Source organism: Miscanthus floridulus, chromosome 8 (genome assembly GCF_019320115.1).
Source record: "Miscanthus floridulus cultivar M001 chromosome 8, ASM1932011v1, whole genome shotgun sequence".
NCBI classification, from domain to species: domain Eukaryota; kingdom Viridiplantae; phylum Streptophyta; class Magnoliopsida; order Poales; family Poaceae; genus Miscanthus; species Miscanthus floridulus.
Window position 1 is genome coordinate 105,441,611 of NC_089587.1, and position 15,966 is coordinate 105,457,576.

The following is a 15,966-nucleotide window of genomic DNA, read 5'->3' on the forward strand; positions in this document are numbered from 1 at the left end:
ACACATGAAACATATTAAATGGCATGTGGCTACAGGTACCGAACCTGGGTACATAGTTTTCTTTGACTAAACCTAACATGCCTTAGGTAATTAAACCATGCCTTCGGTAATTAAACCTAACATGCCTTAGATAATTAAACCTGGGATTCTCCACAAGAAAAACATAAAGTCATCCTAGTAGTGTGGCCACATAGCAAATTGTGTTGCACCTTCTCCATAGTAGCCTCCCGTTGTTGGTGGTGGTGGTGGCGGGGGTGATGGGGGAGACCCCTTTTTCTTGTGGTTAGGGTAGGTGCAATATGGATCATTGCAGAGTGCCTCCTGTGAATCGGCACCATTGTTGTTGTCGTCCTGTTCGTCGTCCTTATAACCGCTGCTAACTTCCCTTTCTAGATCGAAGATACGGTCTTGTAGGTAGTAGATGTACTCCGCATGCGGATAAATAGGTCGAGGATCGACCCACCTACTGAACCCACAGTTTTCTTCGGGCACGGAAGACTACAAAAAGTATGTCGTGTAAGTGATATACAAGACAAACATATTGAAGAAACAAATAGTAAAAGAAATTACCCATGCTCGTGGGCATTTGAAGAAACGACGACCTCCATCTATTCCCTCGGTGAACATCTGCACTAGGCAGTCCTCACCATGCATGCATTTTGGCCACTCTTCTTTCCTTTCATCGTATCCTGTCAGTGGTGCCTCTTTGGTGAAATCACTTTTGCTCTCAACTGGGAACCTCTCATAAAGAGCTTCCTCAAAGAAATCGGGACCAAGAGGACCCTCCCACCCCTAGGTAGTTTTCTTCCCCTTTCCTCTCCCTCTGGACGACCCTCCAAACATTGGTACTACAACGAAAGCAAATGCTGAGGAGTGTTCTTCTTTCTTATTGTTTGTGTGAATGAGAGGGAGTGAGTGGTTATTTATAGGTCGAGAGGAGGAATGGAGGCCTGTCAATGTGCCATGTCAGCGATCCGTGTGCCGCTTTACCTCAGCCCTTGGATCAAACAGTCATAAGATGGATGGTGGAGATAGAGTTTAGTTGTGCTTCCTTGCATGTTGTCCTTGCAGCTAAGAGGTCTATATCAGTGATGTGATAATTCGATGATGTCCGTGTATCTGAAAAGTCTATGTTTATTCTTTGAAAAGCATAGATTCTCTGAAATGCATAGATTCTTGTACACAGCGTATGTACAAATATTCCTGGATTATAAACATAATAAATTTATAGTTAATCTATGTACTACATTTGTGCCTTTGTACAAGTATAGTATGATTAAAGATTCACGCAAAAAATTCACAAGATACGGTCTTGTATTAGAAGCATCCACAATTACAAACAGAGACATCAATATATATTCTAAACATTTACTCATCCAACAAGCATAATGCAACCACAACGAATATCACAACTAACATAATATGTCATGCAAAGTACAAATAGTCCACAATATCCATACGGTCCCGAATAATTAAAGATAAGTAAATACAATAGTTCATAGTAACATCGACCACATCCCTCACTGTCTCCTACTCTTGCCCCTACCCTTGTGACCCAGAGCGCTGGTGCCTGGAGTGTAAGGGTCACGGGGACGGCATCGCCTAGTGCCTAGAGGCGGTGTAGGATAAGTCGATGGAGCGTCATGGAGCTGAGAGGGCCCAAGCTCATCGTGCCTCTTGTCCATGTCATCGTCGTCGTCGGCCTCCTCGTCCTCCTCCTCGTCCCCTATAGCTGCTTGACAAGAGGAACCCAAGGCTCCTCTTCCTGTGGAAGGATTGTACACGTCATGCGTCGTGTTTGTCCTACAACCACAACGACCAGCCGCACGGCGTAGACGACGTGACAGCCTCTGTTGTACAAAACAATGTTAAGTGAAAGAATATAACGTATTAATGATTTGTTTGAAAGAATATTTGTAATCTTACATCTAGGAAGCCAAGTATGTAGTCATCATTGACTCTAGGCCGAACGCGCTCGATCTCTTCAACTGAGCTTCTCAGTGTATTGCCCTGCAACAATGTTTTCAATAATAAGACTTCTGAACACCTAATGTATTACAAGGGTTATATATTTAGTTTTGTTTTCTTTTGTACAAGAATGTAACTTATTACAAGGGTTATACAGCGCGAAGGTTGCAATAACTACAATAGATAACTCCTAACGTCGGTCCAAGAACACCTAATGTATTGTTATGTAACTCAACGTAACAAAATAAGTCGATTGGCTTACCACTCTGTCCAAGATCGATCCTACCTCCACCTGCCTTCCTGCACGAGTGGACTGGTCGTACGTCGTGTCCTCATCGTCGGAGGACTCGATGTCGGCGTAGTCAGCTTCGGTCCACTGTAGTCTGAGCCTGCACCTTGTCGAACGCTGGTACCAAGCTTGGTACCGCCTGAACTCACGGTTCGTGTGCGGCTCGTTGTTGTCGTCTAGGTTGTCGTGCATCTCCTCCCATTCCTCAATGTAGGACTGGTGGTGCCTCTCCCAGTCAAAAATCTTCTTGTTCCTCTGATGATCCAACCTGCACGTATGTCATCGTTACATTAATCCACGTACGTGGCACCATATTATAAGAAATGGACCATCATCATGACTCATTTGAAATATCAAAACACTTACTTGTGTAAGTCAACGCCAATCGAGAACAGAGGCATAGGCCAAAGCTGTCTCACTCCAAATTGGCGTGCAACCCTATCTAGCAGGTGGTACTCGATAGCATAGAAGCAGATTAGAGGGCACCTCATCCTATAGAAGTAGTCATCGGCCCCACATACGGTGCTCAGCTGAAAAAGTAGTGCGTCCTCTCCACCATACGGCTCCCACTCTACTTGCATCATGTTCAAATAAGATGTTAGATGGTATACTAATCCTTTTAATAGGTGCATGGAAAATAAAATTTACTTACACTAGACGCCGTCAGCGAATCTAGCTCGTTCGTGTACTGAATGTACGCCCGGTCTATCCTCGTGTGCGAAACCCTGACCTGGTCCCAAAGGTACGCCCACGTCGGCTGGCGACTTGGAGGCTGACCTTGGAACCACTCACGACGAGCCAGTACCTCTGGACGACCAACTGGAAAACGAGCCCACATCCACAGCTATAACAGGTACACGCATCCACCAAGTGACGGGTTCACCGTAGACCGACGACACCCCTTGCACAGCTGCCGGTATAGAAAACACAAGACTGCAGAGCCCCAGCTGTACTAACCCGCCTGGTCCCAGTTACTGAGGCAGTGGATCCACATCCAGGACGCATTGTCACCCGTCGCGTCGGGAAAGAGAACGCAAGCAAAAAGGTGTAGGATCCACGCCCGGCAGTAGTACACAACCGTCTCCTCATCTGCCTCCTTGGGGCACTGTGCGAACTCTGTACGTAGCCATGAGATGGGAACTCCAGAAGTGCGAGCCCCTTGCTCGCTAAGCTCACGCCCAAGGAAGGCCTCCACTCGTGCTCTCCATCCCTCTGACCTGCACTGCCCGGTGACTGGGTTCCCATGAATCCTTAGGCCTAGCATCTTCTGACAGTCCTGAAGCGAGACTGTCATCTCCCCGAAAGGTAGGTGGAAGCTGTGAGTCTCCGGCTGCCACCTATATTTAAGACCAAGGAAGATTACTTGTCAAAAAGTCAATCGCATTAACAAATGGCCATGAATGGAGGCAATGATTCACTTTAATACCTGTCTACCAACGCAGTTATCGCCGCTGAGTTAAACTTGGGCAACCCACGACGAACCTGAAAGGAGATGACATCCAGGCCAGCTCTTTGCAGGAAAGGAGTGTACCTATCGTCGTACCGAATGTCCAAGAACCCACTGTGGGTCCTAGAACGAAGGTGCGGAAGGTCCTGCATCGAATATAACATAGTCACATGTTACTTCACGAACACATGTACGAATAAAACTTATAGATTATTACCTGCCCCAGCGCAACGAGACGTCCTCTGTGGGTCTCCTCGTACGTCGGGTCGAGCAGGTGGAATTGCTCCATCCTACAAAAAAAGTGAATGAATTAGAATTGCAATGTACAATGAAACATGAACTTATAAATGTATACATAATTGACACAAATACAAGCATAAATTGAGACATGCATAATTAAATATATGATACGATAAAATATAAAATAATACTATAAACCAATAGTCCTACCTCACTAATCTGCCAATGGCAACTTCGTGAGTTGTGGCCAAGTCTACCGCACTTGCCGCACTCGTACTGCTCGGGATCAGTAACAAATGGAGTTCCTCTCCCACGCCTAGTTCTTCCGGGTATCTGATCCATAACCATCCTATGCCTCGTCCTCTGCCATGATCCACGCTTGTTCCAACGGTAAGCTGGATCCGCAATGTACTTCGGCCCATCATAAGGAGGCCACTCTCCAGGGTCCCAGAAAGGCACGAAGCGAGGGCTCCATGTGTTCACAAGCGTGTTGACACTGAACTCGTGAGGTATCCTCCTCTCGATATTATAGTTGCGATGCCTAGCTGCTGCCACCAAATACGAACATACAAAGTGGTATTGCCTTGGTTTACCACAAGTGCACTTAAAATCTTGGAGGACAACCACATGTATCCTCGACTCTCGGACCTCGCCATCGGACGTTGTACTGCCCCTATGCTCGACCTGATAAGTCCCTGTGGCGTGGTCAAAGCATGCAACCTCATGTGTGCCAGCCCTTTCTCTTGCCTTCTCTAGGTGTGCCTTTGGTTTCGGAGCCCATATCTCTCCATCACTACTCAACTGCAATGCATGGGCGTGTCTATCGTTGAACCAGGCAACAAGCTTATAGAAGGTGAATTGAACAATTGCATTCACGGGCATACCACGTATCCCCAATAGCAACTTATTGAATGACTCTGCCATGTTGCTGCACTGAAACTCGTACCTCCAGCCACCGTCGTCATGAGCTCTCGTCCATTTCTCCAAATCCCTCATCAAACCTGTGAGCCATTGTCTACCTTCTGCATTTGATGCGGTTCTGACCTGCTCCAACTTTTCCCTAAAGTACTTGTCCTCAAGCTGTCGAGCAGCCTCCTGCAACAGATCAAAGTACTTGTCCTCAAGCTGTCGGGCAGGCGCGGCACGCGGCGCGGGCGGGCACGGGCAGGCGCGCGCGGCGCGGCCTCGCGGGCGGGCGCGCGGCGAGCGGGTGGCGCGGCGTGGCGCGCGCGGCGCTGGGCGGGCGTGGGCGGGCGCGGGCGACGTCGGGCGCGAGCGGGCGGCCGGACGTGGGCGGGCGTGGGCGCGGCGGCGGCGGCGGGGGCTGGCTAGGGCAAGGAGATGGGGAAGAAGGCCGGGTAGATATTTAGGCCGAGCTCGGCGCCAGAGTGGATGGCGCCGAGCCCCTTACAGGCCGTTTACCCATGGCCAGGACCTCGGCGCCAGTCACCGTGGCGCCGAGCTCGGCGCCACTCACTCTGGCGCCGAGCCAAGGGTCCATTTCTGGAATTCTTTCCGCCAGGGGTCTATTTGAGAGAAACTTTCGAAAAAAGGGCCAAATAGTAAAAAATTCGGCCCATATGCCCATCCTGCCATTTTGATAAAACGGTAGGAGCCCCCCCAAGAGACACATATACCTGATAGATTGATCGGCTGTGTCAAGTCCCTACCAACTCCAACCAAATTGTTGTGAGCCTTTCGTTCAAAAAAATTGTTGTGAGCCAATACAAGGTCATCGACTGGCTCCAGATATCCATGTTACAATCAGAATAGCATGACGCTCAAACTCCAAACTGATAAGAAGGTTAATAGAACACAGTAAATTACACGGCTGGTATGTTTCCAGAAACACAAAAGGTTGTAAGCTTCACAATAAAATAGAGAAATTAGTGCACCCCTAACCTTGGCCATTAGATAGAGCAAAACCAAAAGGTACAGAATGTAGAGATCATTTGAAACCCAGCCTAGGAGGAACTAAGCAGTTTTTCATTAATCTATACTTATATATTGTTTAATAAAAGCAAACACCCACTAACTTTTCAATCTCTGCATACAAGTTATCCATGTGTCACCTCCCACTAAATGCCACATCATCTCCAATTAAGTGCCATATCATCTTCCACTAAAGTACAATTATTATTTTTCATATATCAACATACAAGGAATATCCACATCATACTATTGCTTGGCTGTCACATTCTCCTATAACTTGGTCGAATATTCTATTAGCATTTCATCAACATACAAGGCAATGTTATACTGTTTGTTTGGCAGTCACATCCTCCTATAATTTATTAGATTGTTTGATTAGCTTACCCAGTTTTGACGGTCTATCTCAGACATACAATGATGCAACTAGGGACCTAGATGCAACATCTTTCTTTCTAAGAAAATCCCGCTGCAATGGGCAGGGTACTGTAGTTAAGAAGGAACCCAAACTCGAGTTAAAAGAGGACTCGAGCCTAGATGGTTGGGATCCACATGCACACTTTCCATCCCAACCGATTGAGCTAGGCTCACTTCCTTAGAGATCATTACTGAGATTTATCAACCAAGTACACATGTGATGTCATGTGGGGACGCACGTACGCGAGACGCCGTCGCGCGCGTGACGTGCGCCGAGCCACAGAGCGCGCCCAGCGCGCGGCTGGGGAAGCCACCGTGAGTGGCTAAGATTAGAAATAAGAGATTAGTTTCCTTATTTATTCCTTAATTGTAGGCATGGTTATTTCAGCCTTGGGGCTATTTGAGTCTTGTAACCGACACTGTCAGGGGAAAAAGAAGATTATTATCCCTAATCTCTCTCGTTCTCTCAACTAAGCCTGCGGTAGGGGGGCATAACCTCACCGGAGAAGACGACGGACCGCGGTTACAATCTCCGTAGCCAAGGGCCTCCTACCCTAGACACCAAGGCCCTTGACAACCTGGTATCACGGTCACGCCGATCCTCTTCTTCCCGCTCCGCCGACCCATCTACTGCCGCCGCTTTCCCCACAGCCGCCGCGCCACCAACCAGTCCACCACCATATCCACCATCAGCCAGCTTCGTCACATCTCCTATGGCGGAGCCCTCCAACGCCGACATCGCCAAGATGATCGAGAGCCTCACCGGCACGATCGCCTCCCTACAGTCCGACGTCGCGACGTTGAAGGACAAGGAGAAATCCTCTTCATCGTCTGGCCCGGGCGGTGGCGCTGACGGCCAGCACCACAACGACCGCCCTCCGAGATTTCAGAAGATGGATTTTCCCCGCTATGATGGCACGACCGATCCGCTGATCTTCGTCAACCGCTATGAATCTTACTTCCATCAGCAGCGCATCATGGAGGAGGAGAAGGTTTGGATGGCCTCGTACAATCTGGAGGACGTCGCCCAATTGTGGTACATACAACTCCAGGAGGATGAGGGTACTCCCCGGTGGAGCCGCTTCAAGGATCTCCTCCACCTGCGTTTCGGGCCGCCCCTGCGCTCCGCGCCGCTCTACGAGCTCGCCGAGTGCCGGGGCACGGGCTCCGTGGAGGAGTACCAGAACCGGTTCCAGGCGCTCCTGCCACGCGCTGGTCCATTGGAGGAAGCCCAGCATGTCCAGCTCTTCACGGGGGGCCTCCTGCCGCCGCTGAGCCACGCGGTGCGGATTCACAACCCGCAGTCGCTCGCGGCCGCCATGAGTCTGGCCCGACAAGTGGAGTTGATGGAGCTCAACAAGCCGGCCCCGGCTCCCGCCCGGTCAGCGCCCCGCGGCCTGCTTCCAGCACCGCCTCAGCGCCCCACGCTCCCTGCACCACCACCAGCGGGCGCCGCCGCCGCCAAGATGGAGACCAAACCGGTGAAACGTCTCTCTCTGGAGGAGCAGGCGAAACGTCGCCACCTTGGGCTGTGCTACAATTGCGACGAAAAGTACTCGCGTGGCCATAACCGGGTCTGCCGCCGCATCTTCTACATCGACGGCGTGACGCTCACCGACGCCGAAGACGCCGCATTGGACAGGGACCAGGCGGAGGCCCCGGTCTTCTCTTTGCAGGCGGTCGCCAGCGTGCCGCTCTGCGACACCATGCAGGTCCGGGTGACTTTGGGCACGGTGACCCTCACTGCCCTCCTCGACACCGACTCCACCCACAACTTCATCGCCGAGGAGGCGGCGCGCCGCACCACCCTGCCCATCCAGTCCAAGCCACGCCTCACCGCCACAGTGGCCAATGGCGAGAAGATCCAGTGCCCGGGCGTCCTGCGGCAGGCGCCGATCACCATCGATGGGGAGGCGTTCCACGTGGACCTCTTCGTCATGCCGTTGGCGGGATACGATCTCGTCCTGGGAACCCAGTGGATGGTTACCCTGGGGCCGATCACGTGGGACTTCACGGCGCGCACCATGTCGTTTTCGCGCCAGGGCAAGGAGGTGTGCTGGTCCGACGTGGCGGCGTGCCCGGAACCGACTATCGCCGCCATAGCAGCCTCAGCGGACTTCCTCGACAAACTGTTGGCCTCCTTCGAAGGGGTTTTCGCCGAGCCCTCCGGCCTACCACCACAGCCTGCGCCGCCATGATCGCTCAAGGCATCGTTCGTCGCAGCGACTCCGCATTCTCGTCCCCGGTCCTCCTCGTCAAAAAGCCGGACGGATCGTGGCGTTTCTGCGTTGACTACCGCGCCCTCAACGCGCTTACGGTCAAGGACGCGTTCCCGATCCTCGTCGTCGACGAGCTGCTTGATGAGCTCCACGGGGCGCGTTTCTTCACCAAGCTCGATCTCCACTCCGGGTACCATCAGGTGCGGATGCGGCCGGCCGACGTCCATAAGACCGCCTTCCGCACCCACGACGGCCTCTACGAGTTCCTCGTCATACCGTTCGGGCTGTGCAACACCCCGGCAACGTTCCAGGCGCTGATGAACGACGTACTCCGACCATTCCTTCGTCGTTTCGTTCTTGTGTTTTTTGATGATATACTAATCTACAGCAAGACTTGGGCGGATCACCTACGCCACATCCGTGCCGTCCTCAGCGAGCTTCAGCGGCACCAGCTCTTCCTCAAGCGCGCCAAGTGCGCCTTCGCTAGCGCGTCCGTCGCATACCTTGGCCACGTCATTTCCGAGGCGGGCGTCGCCATGGACCCGGCCAAGGTGCAGGCGGTGCGGGAGTGGCCGACGCCGCGCTCGGCGCGCGCGGTCCGTGGTTTCCTCGGCTTGGCGGGCTACTACCGCAAGTTTGTGCACAACTACGGCACCATCGCAGCACCCCTCACTGCCCTCCTTAAGAAAGATGGGTTCTCTTGGTCAGGGGAGGCCTCGGCGGCATTCGACGCGCTCAAGGCTGCTGTCACCACCGCCCCGGTACTCGCCAAGCCGGATTTCTCCAAGCCCTTCATCGTCGAGTGCGACGCGTCGTCTCACGGCTTCGGGGCGGTGCTGGTCCAGGACAGCCACCCTGTGGCCTTCTTCAGTAGGCTGGTGGCGCCCCGCCATCGCGCGCTCGCGGCGTACGAGCGTGAGCTGATCGGCCTCGTGCACGCGGTACGGCACTGGCGACCGTACCTGTGGGGGTGCCGCTTCGTCGTCAAGACTGATCACTACAGCCTTAAGTACCTGCTCGATCAGAGGCTCGCGATGATCCCTCAGCATCACTGGGTGGGGAAGCTTCTCGGTTTCGACTTCGCCGTCAAGTACAAGCCGGGCCAGGCCAATGCCGTGGCGGACGCGCTGTCGCGTCGGGACACGCCGGCGGAGGGCACCATCCTGGCGCTCTCGGCCCCCACGTTTCGACTTCGTCGATAGGCTCCGCCAAGAACAAGCCACTGACCCGGCCCTCGTCGCCATGCATGAAGAGCTCGCTGCGGGCTCCAGAGCTCTGCCGTGGGCGGTGGTGGATGGGCTGATCCAGTACAGTGGGCGGTTGTACATTCCCCCGGCCTCGCCCTTGTTACCAGAGCTCCTGTCGGCGGTCCATGCGGAGGGACACGAAGGCGTCCAGCGCACGCTGCACCGGATGCGGCGGGATTTTCATTTTCCTAACATGAAACAGCTCGTGCAGGATTGGGTGAGGGCATGCCCTACATGCCAGCGCTACAAGTCGGAGCATCTACATCCGGCCGGCCTCCTACCGCTGTCTGTGCCGCAAGGAGTCTGGACTGACATCACCCTAGACTTTGTTGAGGCGCTGCCGCGTGTCCGAGGCAAGTCGGTCATCTTGACGATGGTGGACAGGTTCAGCAAGTACTGCCACTTCATCCCTCTGTCCTAGCCGTACTCCGCGGAGTCCGTCGCCCAGGCTTTCTTCGCCGATATCGTCCGCCTCCATGGCGTGCCACAGTCCATCATGTTGGATAGGGACACGGTCTTCACCTCCAACTTCTGGCGCGAGCTGATGCGGCTGGTTGGCACCAAGTTGCACATGACGACGGCCTTTCACCCCCAGTCCGATGGGCAGTCCGAGTCGACCAACCGCGTCATCATCATGTACCTGCGATGTCTCACCGGTGACCGGCCGCGACAGTGGCTCCAGTGGCTTCCGTGGGCGGAGTACGTCTTCAACACCGCCTACCAAACGTCGCTGCGGGACACGCCGTTCCGCGTCGTCTACGGCCGTGATCCTCCATCCATCCGGTCATATGAGCCCGGAGACACCAGGGTGGCCGCCGTCGCCAAGACCTTGGAAGAGCGGGATGAATTCCTCGCTGACATCCGCGCCCGACTTCAGCAAGCACAGGCGGTCCAAAAGCGCCACTATGACAAGGCACATCGCCATGTATCGTATCAGGTGGGGGACTGGGCACTTCTACACCTCCGACAGCGCGCGGCGTCATCACTGCCACAGACCGTCACCGGCAAGCTACGGCCACGTTTCTACGGCCCCTACCGCGTCACCGAGCTCCTCAACGACGTCACGGTTCGCCTCGCCCTGCCACCCCGAGCTCATCTGCACGACGTCTTCCACGTCGGCCTCCTCAAGAAGTTCCATGGTTCGCCGCCGGATGCTCCACCGCCCCTGCCTGCTGTTCACCATGGTGCGGTGGTTCCTGAGCCAGAACGCGCAGTCAAGATGCGCCTCGCGCGTGGGGTGCGCCAGCTGCTGATCTAGTGGAAGGGCGAGTCCCCGGCTTCGGCAACCTGGGAAGACGCCGACGCCTTCACCGCCAAGTACCCAGACTTCCAGCTCGAGGACGCGCTGCCTCCCGAGGAGGGGAGAGATGTCATGTGGGGACGCACGTACGCGAGACACCGTCGCGCGCGTGACGTGCGCCGAGCCACAGAGCGCGCCCAGCGCGCGGCTGGGGAAGCCACCGTGAGTGGCTAAGATTAGAAATAAGAGATTAGTTTCCTTATTTATTCCTTAATTGTAGGCATGGTTATTTTAGCCTTGGGGCTATTTGAGTCTTGTAACCGGCACTGTCAGGGGAAAAAGAAGATTATTATCCCTAATCTCTCTCGTTCTCTCAACTAAGCCTACGGTAGGGGGGCATAACCTCACCGGAGAAGACGACGGACCGCGGTTACAATCTCCGTAGCCGAGGGCCTCCTACCCTAGACACCAAGGCCCTTGACATGTTAGCACACTAACCACCTGATAAAGTTTTCATTTGTCCTTAGCATGCAATCTTTCTTGTGAAGTTGCATGGATTCAACCAAAAGCGATACAGTTCAGACAATGTCATTATTACTTGGACAACAGGCTTAACCTACAACATATTCAGCCACACGGTTTAAGAAAAAAGAAGTCTACACCACTGACATCCAATGTTTACCACAAACAAAAAGAAACCACCACTTCTCTTTTCACAAAAAGAACTGCCATGTTTTAATTATATATCTTCAACAGGAACATAGGTGAAAAGTGAAGCAGATCACAAGAAAGAATTGCAGATGGATCACAAAGTTCCATGAGAACACTGAACACAGAAGTTCTCTTCAGGCTTGGAGTGAACCAGAAATCTTTAGTTGACAGACACTTATAGGATCATCTGGTGGGCTGAATTGAGCAGTACTTTGTCGGCCTATTGGACTTGGCCCACTTGTGTTTTTCAGCTTGCCACTAGGACAGGAGGTTCCATGAGTACACTGTGTTGGCCTATTGGACTTGACGGCCCACTTGTGTTTTTCAGCTTGCCACTAGGACAGGTTCCATGAGTACACTGTTTCCCCTCAAAAAAAAAAAGAGTACACTCTGTTGGCCTATTGGACTTGGTCGGCCCAGTTTTTCAGCTTACCACGAGGACAGGTTGCATTGAGATTGCCCAGCTAACAAATTAGATTGCCTCATGGTACACCAAACAAGTACTTACTCATTAGCTATCCCTAACTTTTGAGACAATTAGAGGTGATTTCTTAACTAGCTAAATTTGTTCTAGGTAGGTAACCTACCACTTTTCAAGAGCTAAAACAGATTAATAACATGAAGTTACATGAAGGTCTTACAAATCAGCTTTGGCATCATTCCAATTTTTCACCTAAAGGCCAGCTTGCACATGATAATTTGTGTGCACTTAAGACATGGGTGTACTCTGCGAAAAGAACAGGCTCATCATCCTAACCTAACCTCAATACGATATACACATCAAACAACTACTCTGTCTAAACAAATACGATATGTACACAAAACTGCAAGAAAAAAAAACTTCTATCCATGCTCAAAATGAGTATCATCAAGGAATAAGCAAGCATATACATATGAAAATCTATCTGAATCATAAATCAAAAGGCTTGGGACATTCAAAAAGGCATATGAGCTTTTCTCCAAGTGTGTACTGAAAACACCATCTGATCTAACACAAAATTTATGTGCACTTGTAACACCAATGCAAACTTCAAAAGAACAGGCTCTGCAGGTGCACCTAACCTACAGAGGACATACATCACACATCACGAACAACACAAACACTCAAGTACAAAGCAGTTTGCTTAACAATGTATTCCTCCCTTGTGTTAATATGAAAATTTTAGAATGATGCCTTAGTGGTGAGCTGGTGATATGAACATACCTGTGTATTTCAAAGATGACAGGTTCCTAAATCAAAGAGTTTCTAGTATTACAGAGGAAATATTCCGATAAAAAAAACTATGTACTGCTGGGGGTTTGAACATGCGCTTTATGAAGATGCACGGTTAATCTACAGGCCAAGGTCCCATGGATGCATGGTCTCTGAGAGTCTGCTTGTGCAAGCCTGAGGACCTAGATATCAGAAAAAGTACTCATGGACAGAGATTACACTATTCATACCAATCATATGGAACCAGGTAGTGGACTTCTGAGTTTAGATCCCAGTATCCCACCTTACTGAACTTACGGAGATGTTGCACTCTCTTAGTCTTAGTTTAGAGTCTGTACTCAGATCTAGATGAAGGATAAAGATTTTCCACATCCCTTGGAATGAAGTAACGGGGACGACAACTTCCTTTTCCTTGACAGATAAGAAATTTCTCGTCCAAGGAAATTTGAATCCATTTCTATCAAACTTTAATTCCCTTCACAAGGGTTCTTGGAAAAATCATTGAAGAAAGTTGACACTAATGAATACTATATTAAAAAAATAGGCACAAAATAGGTGAACAAGTTTATAAAATGATGCAAAACCAAACTTTTGAACAGCACAGAGTTCTAATTAAGGCAATTTCAAACGTAAAATGCAATCATAGGAAATCCATCCAGACATGTTTGAAAAGAGAAGCCTCGTCGAACAATAAGCATATGCACATACATATGACGGTGATGAAAAGCAGCTGCCTGACCTTTCAATATCAACACTGATCCAAATGCTAAATCCAAAGCTTGGGGATACTTCAAGTTGGCAAATGAACGTTTGAGCTTTTGTCCAAGTGCAAACTGAAAACTCCATCTGTTATCTAACATCTACTCTGTTAAAGCTCTAACCATGTAATAAATAGCAAAAGCATTGTCACTTACAAAAGGATTCTTATCATTTTGGTCAAAAGTGGATTATTAATCTAGTGAACTTTAGAATGGCAGATCCCATGCACAAAAGGACCACAAAAAAGAAACAGTGTTCCTACCCATTTTCAACCACCTCCCTGAACATAACAATAAAAAAGTTACTTACTGCAAAGGTTACAAAGGAGAGAAAGAGACTTTTAGTCACCGACTATTCTGTTTCCATCAGGGGCAATATCAATAGTAACAAATTTTAGAATGACACTATACCCTTACGTGAACATACAACCTCTTTATTCCAAAAATATGCCAGGTTGGTAAACTGCAGAAAATTTGATTCTACAGAGCAAACATACTGATACAAAAACTACGTACCTAGGGGTGATTTGAATGTGACCTTTGTGGAGATGAACGGTTGAGCTATAAGCCAAGGTCCCATGGACGCCTGATTGTGTAAGCCTGAAGCGATCTAGCGATCAGAGGCACTGCCTCTGCCTCATGATCACTACTGAATGCCATCCAAAGTGTATTCAATGTAGGTATCTCGCCTTAAGAAATTTAGTGCATGTGCACCGCAGCAGGTAGTGATGGTATATCACTGGCAAATAGATGATACAAACCAAGGAGAACAACTTTAATATTAGCCCAGGCCAGACACTTCACTAAGCTTCTGTACAGATAAAAGTTTTAACAAGGGAATCCTAAATGTACAGGGCAACCACAGCAAATTTTCGAGCCACATTCAGAGAGAGTAGCAACTTCAAACAATAAGCATGTGCACAACAAGTGGACTGATCTTTCCATATGAAAACCAATCCAAACGCTAAATCTAAAGGCTGGATATACTCTAAAAGGACTTATGAGCTTTTGTCGAAGTGCATACTGAAAAGTGAAAACCCCATCTGAACTAACAACACACTCTGTCAAATTGCCAACCTTGCCTAATAAATAAAAAAAGCACTTGTCAATTCCAGAAAGGCTTCTTCACTTAGGACAAAAGTGGATTCTTATTCTAGTGTAACTTTGGAATGGCTGATCTGCACTAGAATAAAGGACCACAACAAAGGGACCACTGTTCTACCCATTTTCGACAACCTGTCTCACAACATAAAAATCAGAAAGCTAATTACTTCAAATGTCACAACAGAGAAAAAGAAACCTATAATCACCTATTTCCATTAGAAGCCCTCTGAATCAAAGTAACGTTTATACAATTATGCTAGCACATTAATGATTACTTTACATGTTTGATAGTGTAACAGTTGGCAACCCTCCTGAAGAGAATAATAACTACACCGAACCCGAATTAAGTCACCAGTATGAAGCATGAACATTCTGCAAGGTGACACCTCGAATCTCTGGAAAGCACATCCTACCTAAACAACACCTACACCACACACATGGATTCAAAAGTCCATCGGTTCCGCGTGGATTATCTATCTCACTCGTTCCTGACACTGACGGGGATCTTCAGGATGCAAATAACCTACTGACCCATTATATCAAACACCTAGAACACGCCACCAACACTGCTTCCACCATCAGCACATATGGCGAGTGCGTGGCCAATTAATTCCTAGGCCAGACACAGCACTAGACTTCTGGACAGAACAAAGTTCTAACTAAGGCAGACTTAAATGTACAAGGCAACCACAGCAAATCCTTCGAGCCACGTTTAGAAAGAGTAGCAACATCAAACAATAAGCATGCACACATACATAGGAACGTGATGAAAACAAGTGGACTAACCTTTCCATATGAAAACCAATCCAAATGCTAAAATCTGAAGGGTGGATATACTTCTAAAAGGCCTTATGAGCTTTTGTCCAAGTGCATGCTGAAAAGTTCATCTGATCTAACACCAACTACTCTTTCAAAGTGCTAACCTTGCAATAATAAATAGGAAAATCACTTCAGTTGTCCAGAAAGGCTTCTCATCACTTATATCAAAAGTGGATTTGCAATCTAGTATAAATTTGGAATGGACCATCTGCACTGCATAAAGGACCACTATAAAGGAACAACTGTTGTACCCATTTTGGACAACCTGTCTCAGAACATAAAAATAAAAAAGCTACTTACTGCAAACATTACACAGAGAGAAAGAAACTTTTAGCCACCGACCATTCTATTTCCGTTAGGAGCAC

The 15,966-nt window shown here is 49.6% G+C and overlaps 2 protein-coding genes across 3 annotated transcripts; one reads left to right on the forward strand and one right to left on the reverse strand.

The window, feature by feature from the left end:
* Positions 1-1,447: 1,447 nt before the first annotated feature.
* LOC136473161 (uncharacterized) lies at positions 1,448-4,266 on the reverse strand. Of its 2 annotated transcripts, none has more exons than XM_066470843.1 (8): positions 4,155-4,266; positions 3,922-3,994; positions 3,684-3,850; positions 2,910-3,594; positions 2,624-2,828; positions 2,231-2,525; positions 1,927-2,010; positions 1,448-1,850 (listed from the first exon to the last, which is right to left on the reverse strand). In XM_066470843.1, exons 5-8 carry the CDS (start codon positions 2,746-2,748, stop codon positions 1,521-1,523), a joined length of 834 nt encoding a protein of 277 aa, XP_066326940.1. In that variant the 5' UTR covers positions 2,749-2,828; positions 2,910-3,594; positions 3,684-3,850; positions 3,922-3,994; positions 4,155-4,266; the 3' UTR covers positions 1,448-1,520. The 2 variants fall into 2 exon arrangements, with proteins under 2 accessions (XP_066326940.1, XP_066326941.1); XM_066470844.1 differs by having other exon boundaries at positions 2,624-2,831.
* A 2,737-nt stretch (positions 4,267-7,003) lies between these two features.
* On the forward strand, positions 7,004-8,488 carry LOC136469681 (uncharacterized). The gene has a single exon (XM_066467776.1). The coding sequence runs from the start codon at positions 7,004-7,006 to the stop codon at positions 8,486-8,488; it is 1,485 nt and encodes a 494-aa protein (XP_066323873.1).
* Positions 8,489-15,966: the final 7,478 nt, after the last annotated feature.